The 12,034-nt window shown below is 38.3% G+C and overlaps 1 protein-coding gene across 1 annotated transcript in view; it reads right to left on the minus strand.

The window, feature by feature from the left end:
- slit2 (slit homolog 2 (Drosophila)) overlaps window positions 1-12,034 on the minus strand; it is a 133,737-nt gene that overhangs the window by 41,475 nt on the left and 80,228 nt on the right. The window contains 1 exon segment of the mRNA XM_055158481.1: window positions 172-243. Within this exon segment, the coding sequence (XP_055014456.1) occupies window positions 172-243 (72 nt within the window).

Here is a 12,034-nt window from a genome sequence, read left to right on the forward strand (position 1 = left end):
CTAGGCTAACGAGCGGAGGTGCCAGTCAATATGGCAAGCAGGGAGGCACATGACATTTAGCACAATGAAATATTGATGCCCGCTCACACAAGGGGGCAGTGCGCATTTGCAAACACTGTGGGGAAAAAGTGCACACATGTAGAAGAAGAGATTGGTGAAAGTGCTACTCACAGGTTCTTGATCTCAACGGCTCCTCTGAAGGCCTTCCTGGGGACGCCCTGGATTTGGTTCTCGCTCAAGTCACTAGAAACAGAAAAGAAGTGGATTAGATACATCAGAAAGTCAGATGTTTGGACACATCTCTCATTCAGTGTTTTTTTTTTATGTTTTCTACTTTCTTAAGGTGACCAGACATTCCTATTTACCCAGGACAGTCCCAGTTTTGAGCCCTGTGTCTCCTGTCCCAGCAGATTCATCCAAAACCAGTGATTTGTCCCAGTTTTATACAAGACATGTCCCTATTTTTGACCAATCTGATCCCTGACAACAGTAAAGAGAAGCATAAACTGTCATTTGTTTAAGTAAAACACAGAAAAGCTGCTTAAAAATTACCAAACCACAAATTAAATGTGACTATACTGACTCACATTAGTGCCGAGTGCGTAACAATTTTCCTTAATTACACACTCATTTCACAATTTTATTATTACCAACCAAACCAAATCAAACCAGGGATGTCCCAGTTCTTTATTTTGAAAATCTGGTCACCCTATACTTTCTACATTTTATGTAAATACAGGAGACATTAAATATATGATGCAAGGATTTAGTTCTCACTTAAATCACTAGAAACAGAAAAAAGTTGGTTAGAGACACGCCAGAAATTCCGAAGTTTGGACACACCCTCTCATTCAGTGTGTTTCTTTTGTTTAAGTTTACTGTATTTATATAAAATGTAGAAAGTAGAAGACATATAAATGAATGAAGTGAGATGAATGGAATTATGTAGCAAAGAAAAAAAGTTTCATAACTCAACTAAATATATATTTTAAAAATATTTTATGACAAAATCCTCACAGTGGACCCTCTTTGCTTTGTTGTCAGTGCAGCAAATGCTTGGCCTTCTCTCAGTGACCTTCATGAAGTGCTTTGTCTTGTCAAGGTCAAGAAATGCCAGAAGTACAAAGCAGTGATCAAAGCAAAAGGAAAACTGATTTTCTTTTTTATTATTATTTCTTTTATATATTTTTTGTTTGCTGAATTCTATGTGTGTTCATTCATAGTTTTGATGCTTTCAGTGAGAATCTATAATGTAATAAATAGTGATGAAAACAAAGAAGAAACTCAAAAATGAAAAATTGTGTCTAAACTTTTGACTCGCAGTGTAGGTCATTTGAGTTCAACAACGTGATGTAAAAGCGAAAATGGAGTAATAGGTCTGACATGTCCGAGCATAAAATCGAGTTTCCTTTTCAACAAAATCAATAATCTTCTCCAAGTTTTTCCGCTTTGAACTTCACTTCATGGCAGGTGTCAAAAGTTTATCTACTCGCACTGCCTGTAGGGGGCAGTGATGTTCTCCACTTTCCTCCTGTTTACCCTTCTCCCATAAGACGGCATACATCAAGTTACACAAGTTACTCATAAATGTCACTACACAGCTCCAGTAATCAATGCAATCAAAATAATGTTGGGGATTGTTCATTTAAATCAGAGCAGAGGGAGCCAATTTTAATAAGATTTCCGAGAACAATACATGCATTAAAAAACTATGGTTGAAATTAAATTAAATCGGCTCAGGGCAGGTCAACATTCATTTTGACATTTTGATTTAATCTTCTTTAATCTTCTTTATAATTTTCTTTTTGGCATGAGTCTATGTAATCCAGAGAGTGATAAAAGATACATTTATAGTTAGTTTAATAGCTAGACGTCAGAATTTCTTTGATTAATTTCTGGATCCTTCTTGTTTTTATACTGAAAGATAATTAAGTGTAGCCCTAGTGTATGTTTTAATCACAGACTGTATATATAAATAGACAGAACTAATTCACCAGCACTACAAATAAGAAGTGAACATTGGCCCACTTCAAGGTCCATCGTCTCTGGCTCCAATTCACTTTGTATTGAAAAATGTCTGTAACTGATTATTTTGGTTTTAAAATGTTTGTATCAACCTGCTCTACATGATCCTGGTGCTTTTATTTTGCTATTTTGTCCATAAACTAATTCAGCCCGTGTATCATTCGTTCATTAATTTTTTTCAAAATAAAACCAAAAATAAGAAAAAGAAAAAAATAACTATTTTCTTCATTATTTCTCTCCAAAACCAAACTGAAAAAACGGATAACAATTTGTTTTTCCAATTTTCGATTTTGTGTTTCAATGAATAATGGAAAAAAACGGAAAACAGTTTTCAGCTTTCTGTGACTTAAACTGCGATGCTGGACTGAACCAGGACTAAAACAGGGCTAAATCAGTACTAACCCGGTCTTAGTCCCGGTCTCAGTGCTGGTCTGGTCCTGGTCTAGTCCCGGTCTGGTCCCAATCTCAGTCCCAGTCCTGTCCCAGTTAGGTCCCAGTCTCAGTCCTGGTCTCAGTCCCGGTCTGATCCCGGTCTCAGTCCTGGTCCAGGTCCCGGTCGTGTCCTAGTCCCAGTCTCAGTCCTAGTCTTGGTCCCGGTCTGGTCCCAGTCCTGGTCCCGGTCTGGTCCTGGTCTCAGTCCTGGTCTAGTCCTCGTTCAGTCCTGGTCTAGTCCTATTTTAGTCCTGGTCTAGTCCTATTTTAGTCCTGGTCTATTTCTCTTTTAGTCCTGGTGTAGTCCTGGTTAAGTCCTGGTTCAGTCCTGATTCAATCCTGGTTCAGTCCTGGTCTAGACCTGGTTTAGTCCTGTTTTAGTCCTGGTTCAGTCCATATGAGACGCAGAAGTCCGGCATCGCAGTTTAAGTCACAGAAATGGGAAACGGTCGTTATCCGTTTTTTCCATTATTCATTTAAACACAAAATCAAAAACTAAAAAACAAATCATCATTCGTTCTTTTCATTTTGGTTTTGGAGACAAATAATGAAGAAAATAGTTGTTTTTTCATTTTCTTATTTTTGGTTTTATTTAGAAAAATGAATGAACGAATGATACACAGACACAATTCCTCCTCGTAATACAGACCTCCAAATCCGCTCTTATAACTCTTAACCTCGTGAGCTTCAATTGACTGGAGACGAACTCTACGGTCGATGTCACACTTCCTCAGTCCACGTCGTTACACAGTCTATGGTTTAAATATGCCTCAGTTCCCTCCTGTGTGTCCCCAACCACCTGTCTGACCAGTCCAGACCGACAGCTTCGATCTTTCACCCTTCACCTTCCAGCTCTTGACCTCAACTTTAGCTCCATGACCCAGAGCATGCGAATCGGCTAGAAGCTAATACATTCCTGAAATTCCTCTGAAGACATAATTTCATGCTGTTTTACTGGTGGATACAGCTTCCACAAATCCCTTTTCACAATAATTAATAAAGCCTAACAGGATTAACTTTCCAGATTAACATTTCCCGAGCGTGATACAGCTAATTAAACAACATTATTATAGAAACTGGACATCCTTTGCTACACTCGAGGGAAAATCTATTTGGCTTTGGTGGATGATGATTTGAGAGGGACACTAAAATAAGATCAGTGTTTCTTCAGAAAATATGAGATTTTAGAACACAACTTCAAGAATTTTGTTTATGAGACATTATTGTTTGACATCTGAAAAAGCAACCACAATCAGACCATTAATTTTTTATTTAAATTACACAAAATTTACTTGAATTTGATTCTTTTAGTCATGTTAGAACGTTGTTATTGTATTGCATTGTATTTTGTTTCATTCGCACATGTCTGAGCAATTCTTTATCTACATCTCCAAAGCTCAAAATGCTCTGTTCCACCTTGTGATGTCATGAAAGTGGTAGTTTTCACGTTAACATCTACCTTTTACTGTACTTTTAGTTTCAGTCGAGATCGGCAATTCCAGGTCTGAAATCATCCAAATGATTCCAGTGAAGGTGTGTGGGGTTTAAAAACACAGCGGGCGCTTCCTTTATTATCACATGACATCACAAGGTGGAACAGAGTGTTTATTTTTTTCCCGTTTGATAGAAAAACTCAGCCTAAACTTACAGGATTTCTGTGTTAAACATGTGTAAATGAAACAAAACAAAACTCCATGTATGTGAAACAACATCATAACATAGATCGGAAAAGAGTGTAATGTACGCACTGCAAAAAAGATTTTTAATATAAACACTTAAATCTATAAGAAAATGACTTAAAAGTGCTGAAATTATCTATCCATGCAGCAAGATCATTATTTAAGATGACAGGTTATCTTAAAGAAACTACCTCTAGACTAAAATTAACCAGTCTCAGAACTAAGTAAAATAAATCTGAAAACAAGATGAATAACCTGATATTAGTTTTAAGAAGTTGTAAAATCTTGGCCCGATCAGAGAAATTTGCGGTGTGTGGCCTCTTAAAGTTTACATCATCTACACAAAGTAACCATCATAAAAAAACAATTTGTCAACAGGCCCTAAAAGAAGGTTCACACACTCAAAATAAACATTGTAATCTGGTCCATAAAAGTTCCATCTCTGTCCACTCACTCTTCACCTCACCCACCAAATCTCTGTGATTCTCGGATCAATGCTTGTGATCCGTCTAAAGCCTGTACAAACACGAGTCAGATGAAACGGACTTTACCTTTCACTGTTTTACGCTCATATACACAGCGGCTCTCGCCCCCACACCTCCCAGCGCCTGCTCCGAATCAACCGGACTGTATCCTGATACTGTTTTTTTAAGGACGGAGGGGGTCTGGAAAACGGCCATGCTCTTTTAACCGCTGGAACTCCAAATCCAAATAAATATGATGAAAGTTCTCCCTACACACCAGCTTAACATCTGTTTGTGTCGTGTAGGATCTGCCAGTGGTTCATAAGAGGGGAGTTGACAGGCCGACAGTGCTACGTGCTTTCCTAACCTCACCACGTATAGTTACACGGCTAACTCGTCCCAGGCCAAGAGTGTGTGGAGAGACATCTTATTCAGCAGCGGTGGTCGAAGAACTGCTCAATTGTGTTACTTGGAGGCGTGTCACTTTCTCGTTTTCTCATTTATTTCTTCATTTATTCAATCACAGATGGTTTTACAGCTCAAAAATACCTACAAACACAAGCATTCTGACTGTGAGTTGGCTTGCCTCTCCACAGATCTGTCCTCTCCCCATGATGATAGAAAGGATTAATACCATACTGTGAAACATTTCAGGCAAAGAAATAACCTCTCCGTGGAGAAAAGCATTTGATGAACCCTCCTCCAGAAAAGTTACACAATGCAACTTTAAGTAAATGTAAAAGTATCAGAGCAAAAAAATGTAATAAGTAAATTGATTAAAAAACTAAAGTAAAAGTATCTGTATCCATTTGAAAGTGTATGTAAAGAGATTTGGGATCTAATAAAGCATCAAATGTAGTTTATAAAGATTTGTGCTGAATTTTGTTCAACAGAAAGAACTGAATTGATTTTGAGTTTTTTTCTTAGCTGTTTTTATTTGTATATTTTTGTTTCATCAAACTAAAATTAAACCCCCAGCCTTTTCTGCGGGTCTCAAAGTATAATAAAAATACTTTTACTTTTCAGTTCTGTTCAGAAATGTAGTGGAGTAGAAAGTACAGATACCTTCTCTCAAATGTAGTGAAGTAAATTAATACCTATATTTTTTACTTAAGTACACTACTTTACTACTTTTACTTCATTACGGTGCACCACTGTTCAGTCAACTGAAATGGGCCGCTGTACATGCATAACTCACTTAAATTCCAATAAAAAAGCAATATAATTCAGCAAAATTGTATAATGTGATGAACAGACATGACCTCAAAAATACACTGTAATTTTAGCTTGTCACATGAAGATGTTAATTTCTCTGCCTGAAATGTTACGCCTATCACAAAGTGGTGCTGTTGTAATCTTCATTTCTTTGATTCTGGATGTGATGTAAGTGATGTAAACTGTCAAACTTGCTTGTCTATGGGCGTCTTTTATTACAAGGTAAACTGAATAAAAACTCACAGGACTTCCAGGTCACGTAATGCTCAGAAAGCTAATTTTAGCTTGTCATATGAAGATGTTATTGCTCTGACAGAAATGTTACGCCTATATTTAATTTTTCAATTAGAGTTGTTTTTCTTTTCTGGAAAAAAAAAAAAAAAGAAAACTGAAAAAGATTGCCTTGTACTGTGAGCAAGATTGAGTCTCTATGGATCTGACTGTATCTTGGCTTCGTGGCACCACTTGAATGTCTCCATGGAGAATTGGAGATAGATAGACTTCACGCCATAATGTGGAATATTCAAGGCAAATCAATAAATTCTTCATGTATACAAGTTAAGTGATGCACCGGAAAAAAACACCACTGAAGAGTCTGCTGTAATGTTATGTTATATTTTGTTATATAAAGTGACGCTCTCTTCTACAGATCCTACTTTTTTTTCATAAACACTGACAAACTGGACCACAGCTTCGATTAAATACTTTCTCTCTGAAAAACTCAATAATAATAATAACTATAAAAAGGCAAATTTTCATGATAAGATAACGCACGATAAACATGTGCATTCATTATGATTTGGTCACATTTCATCAACGTGAAAAAGTTATGTTTGTGTTGCGAAAGACTATCTAATATGTTTGAAAACCTGAACATAGATTTATTGCACACAAACTCTTTCCGTATTACTTTTACGTAAATCTACTATCTATCTAATCTACTACTTTTTTCTTTTAGTGCCGTAAACATATATTTGCACCTGATTAAAAGGCTTTTCTTTTAGGGGCAGAGTTAAACATCAATGGGCCGTCTCTTTCGCACAGAGGAAAAGAAAACATGACACTTTGGTCTGTGTGTGATGGTGGACATGATAAGAGCACACATGTAAGTACACAGAGCAGTCCCGTTCACACACTGGTGATTGGCAGGTTGGCTTTAGTCGGGGGCTCTTGAGGAAGTTCAGGAGGTCTCTGTAAACCTTTCTCATCACAGCGACCACCTGAGACACACAGCCAGAGAGAGAAAATAAATCCAACTTTTAGCCCAACTAGGAAATTGACTTCTTAGGGACTTAGAGAGTGGATTTAGTTCCTCTCTTTACCGCCAAGACAGCTGATTCGATTTCATCTTTAGTTAAATCGTTTGTTGGAAGTTCCACAAAGCGCTTTCCCTTTTCTCTTTCTCTATTTTTACTCAGCTGTGTCCTCCTCTTCACCCAAATGGTCCTTGTTGGTGGACTTCCCTAAGGTTTAACCCTTGACCTCTGAACCAGGACGTGGCATTCATTAAAACAGACTCCAACCGAGCAATGTGCATTTATGTATAGACGAGTGTGTTTTCGTTTGAAGAGGCCGGAGGTATTGAAGACACACAGGAACTCTGGGACTGTATCACGCTGTTCGGTTGAGAGCCATCAGTGCACCGTTTGACAGAGTGAACGCAAAACTGACAACTGACAGAGCGACCTGCAGTAAAGTGGGAAAACAGACCCAAAACTAACTACTCACAGGTGCTTCTGACCAGCCAAGCCCTTCTGGTGGTGCGGGAATACAATACAATACAATACAGTCCATCTTTTAATACGAGATCAACCACATCAACTTTTGTTCACTTGTACAAATCCACAGTTTAAAAACACTGGCTTCAACTCAAAGCTTAGTTCAGACTTTTGAAACCTACTGACAGAGGTAATTGTCTCTAAGTGGCGAATCACTCTAGAGAAAACATCTCATCGATATGATTGTGTCATCGCAGCATTCTGAAGTGATTGAACAATCTGCAGCTGACCCACAGATCTCACAATATGAGACTGTACGGATCCACTCTGGACCAGCCTGCCATAGTCTGTGTCTGAGTACGCTGCGCTCTAATATAGTGTTTTGAACATAATGGTGCATATAAATGAAGTGAAAAGAACACTATTCATGCTTCGTTTTGTTACTTTTCCTTGCGTTGGTGAGGGCATAGTTTTGGCTCTGAGTGCCCCATTGTGCGGGCGCCTCACCTCTGGTGGCCCAGGATGTGTGCATGACAAAGTCAGGTCTGCAGTGTTAAGAGCTTAGTGCTGCTTTTCTGTGGAGCCTTTTCACAGTGAGAGGAGCTTTTGACGCCCTGAAAGAGCAGCTCTCCATTCTCCACATGCCCCCAGCCCCTCCCTCCTGTTCTCACACTGGACACACACGCTCTCACCTACTGTCCAGCCCAAAGCACAGAGACCATTGTGCCTCAACCTCTGCAACAACATTCCTCTAAATCCTCCAGTGGGGCTCCCCTCACTGTTTAGCCCCAGAAAAAGGGCTCCAGGTCAGTGTTGGCAGAGCAGTAAACTAATCATCTTGTTCAAATCCTTAATCCTATTAAGAATAAGCTGTGGAGACTGAAACAACAGGCAAAATATTAAATTTATTTAGTTGAATGGGGACAAAGGCTGAGAGTGAGGTTTTACTTCTGCGGTAAGAATAGGTCCTTCATATAATTTAGGGAGCTAAGGGATGAAGTGGGCCCAAAAGATCACAGTTGTGGGGTAATTAGGAGGAAAACCTTAAAGAAAAGGAGTGAGAGTGAAGGAATGAGCAGAGCGGCTTTTCAAGACAATGGATTACAGAGCCACTGCGCAGACCTCCACTTGGGAATATGTGTTTTACATCTTAAACTGAATATATAAAAGGTGTCTGCTGTTCTGAGAGCATTTTATTGTGAAGATTATGCAGAATCAGGGAGCGTCCCACACACTTCAGCAGCCTCCTCTAAACTAATATTGACTGTGCTCATGAATGACACCTCTGCAGCGTCTCATTGTCCGTTTCATCTATTCATGGTCACGCCTCGCACACATACTTTAAATGCCAGGTGAGGCTGTTGCCATGGATACGGACCCTGGGTGGACACCTCTGTGGACATGATGGAGAGGAGGTCTCAGGGGTGTGACAGTGTAGCAATCATTCAGAAAGGTCCCTCGTAAACAGCCACCTGTGTGCCCAGTTTACCCAACGATTTCCAACTTTAGCAGCTTGTCCACAAGTAACGAGATGAATCAAGTGAAAAATAAGTAATATTTGTAAAGTTACTCTCTGAGGTGTTACTTACTAGTCAAAAGTATCAAAAATCAGATACTAATTGATACTACTTTTATTCTCTGGCTTTAAACACCACGTGAGTTGTGTGGTCCTCTGTTTATATTACTTATTTACTGCTATTTTATAATTTTATGGGTTTGCTTTTATTTGCTTTTACTGGTTTTATTGTTTCAGGACTGTTATGACCAAATTTTAGCAATTTACCTTTTGTTGTCTTCATTTTATGATCTCTGTGCAGCACTTTGGAAACTGCTTTGTTTGTAAAATGTGCTATCGAAAACTAGTATCAAAACTAGACACTCTTTTGACCAGGTGGCGATACTAAAAAAGTCACATTCACAGAACAAAAATTAACCTTTCCTGAATTATGTTAGGTTGATCTTGAGCTGAATCAAAACAAGTACAGGAGCACATAGACTAGTATATACGCCCATGGACCAATATTCTAAAGTGTGGCATTTAATTGAACTATTTCCAAAGAGACAAGCAGGCCACATCATCAGGCCAACTTACAGGTCAGCTCTGTGGAGAGGTGGGCCTGCATGCAGTAATAATGCATGTTTGGCGAATAAAAACACCTGTATTTGAATAATTACAAGATATATTTGCTTAATATAACCTTTTACCTGTGGTCAGTTACCTTTACATTATGAAAATGCTACTAGTTTCAGCCTTCACAAAAAACTGTGTATATATAAGCCTTATATATTGAGTATGTATAAGATTTATTTATTAGTTAGATGCCTAAAGAAACATAAATCATGATCAATTTGTTAGTGCACAGTGGTAATATGCATTTATTTAATCACATTTTACTTATTCAGCACTATAGATGTAATTCAGAAATACCATGGCGAGTTACTTGAAAGGGGCCGAGCTACAGGTTGGACACTCCTGGTTTAATGCCATACTGTGGAACATTCCAGGCACAGCAATAACATGCAGTTGACAGATCCTCCACAAGAAAAGTTACACAGTGCACCTTTAATATTAAAATCGAGTTTGAAATGTTAGTACACTGTAAAAAGCAATATGTAGGTAAGTTAAAATGATTCAAATTAAGAACGTTTAAGTTTGTTTGAGTAAATTATCACCAGTGGAATAAGTGTTTTCCTAATTTAAGCAATATTAGATTTAGTTTTTTGAGTGTAGCAAGATGTATTTTCATATTTTAAGTACAAAAAGTCTTATTCCAATAGCTGATAATATTACTTGTCAAGTGAAATTTACTCAAACCATGATAAAACTGGACAAGATTTTACTTTTTGCAGTGTATCGTGACAGGACTACTTCTTAGTACGTGGTTTCTTGTGTTACACCAAGAAAATGAAGAAAATATTTGATGGCGGAACAACTTTCTGCCTACTGCCTCTCATATAAATAGCTCTTTTCAGCTCTCATTGTCTTGTTGCAAACGCCGAAACAAAACCTCTGCACACCGCTCGCCAAACATGTAACACAGCAACTCGTCGCCGCGGAGACAACAGATTCTAATCACATCTATCTGAAGCGATCCAGCGTAACACATTCAAAACACAGCTGCGCGTTAAGGGCCAGGCTGATTGCAGTGGTCTCTAGCCTATAGAAACAGATTGGTCAGCGAACTGGGACCATGACTTCATCACAAAATGTTTACACGAATAATTATAGACGAGTGATGAATGGGCCGCACACACACACACACACACATACACACACACGCATTGAGTGGATAGTGGTAGACAGTAATGCAGTAATTACACACGAGCAGAGCGGAGGAGCACTTAACAGCAGGACATGGCTTTACTCAAAACATGTGAAACTTCTGATACTTAGATTTACGGACAGTTTCGGCATTGACTAAACTGTGCACCTGCGTTTCTCTCCAAGTTATGTTTGGAGTCCTCCAGGTTACAAGCTGTACGAAGCTGTTATTTTGAGAAAGAACACTTAGTCTGACTGTTTTGGCTCAATTAATCATGGTGTAATCTTATACAGTTCAAGTCCTTAAACTGTTGCCTTTCTGGGCTCTGCAAATCTGCTCTGGACACTGGTGATTTTACTGTTATAATTGTTTTGCTATGTTCTTCTACTAACATCTATTCTAGTAACAATGACAGTGACCGCCCACCTGGTTCTGGAAGTAAATTCCTCATAATTTTTCCCATAGACTTTCCAAAAAAAAAAAAAAAAGAAAGTTTGAAGTTTGAAAGCTTGCTCGGGGATATTATGTGACCACAAGAACTATAATTTTATTTTAAATCTGATTCTGAAACGTTATAAAAGCATTTCGCCGAATTTTGTGCTTTAAATGTGCTTTTTGGACTTAAAACTATCACGTTACGGATATTAGACTCCATGAAGCCTTTGTTTGAACTCTTAATATTAGAATTTTTTGAAAAGTCTATAGAAAAATGAATGGAAAATTTACTTCTGGAACATGAGCAGGCGGTCACTGTTGAAATCCATTAGCTTTAGACAATGTTCTCCACGAAGAGTAGAAGAACTCAGCAGTTATCTAATCATGCACGGTAATACAGGCAGCCTTCTAACAACGATGTGATACTCAAAGTTATTAGCTTCCTTCCCTCACATCACGACACACCTGGATATGGATCGGAATCTCGTATTCTTTTTGTATTGCATTCTCTGTGTCTTGGAACCGCTTTTTTGATATTCCAGTTTCAACCAACAAAAAAATTAAAAAAAGGCTTATGCTGCAACTGGATTTTCTTGATTGTCAAAAATATCAAAAATCAGATACTAAGTGATTTATGTTATTAGGTTCTTTTTTCAGACTAAGAGTTTGTTTTCATACCTGACAGTTTTGACTGCCCACTAGTACTCTTCCTCAGAGTGGTCACTGTTGTTGCTATGATGTGTCCAGTCAGCTGATTTAAACAGGTTTTGGGTCTGTCTCCCTACCGGTGGAGGCAGGACGAC

The sequence above is a fragment of the Boleophthalmus pectinirostris genome, unplaced genomic scaffold (genome assembly GCF_026225935.1).
Source record: "Boleophthalmus pectinirostris isolate CB_2022bp ecotype Guang Dong unplaced genomic scaffold, ASM2622593v1 HiC_scaffold_22, whole genome shotgun sequence".
Lineage (NCBI taxonomy): Eukaryota > Metazoa > Chordata > Actinopteri > Gobiiformes > Gobiidae > Boleophthalmus > Boleophthalmus pectinirostris.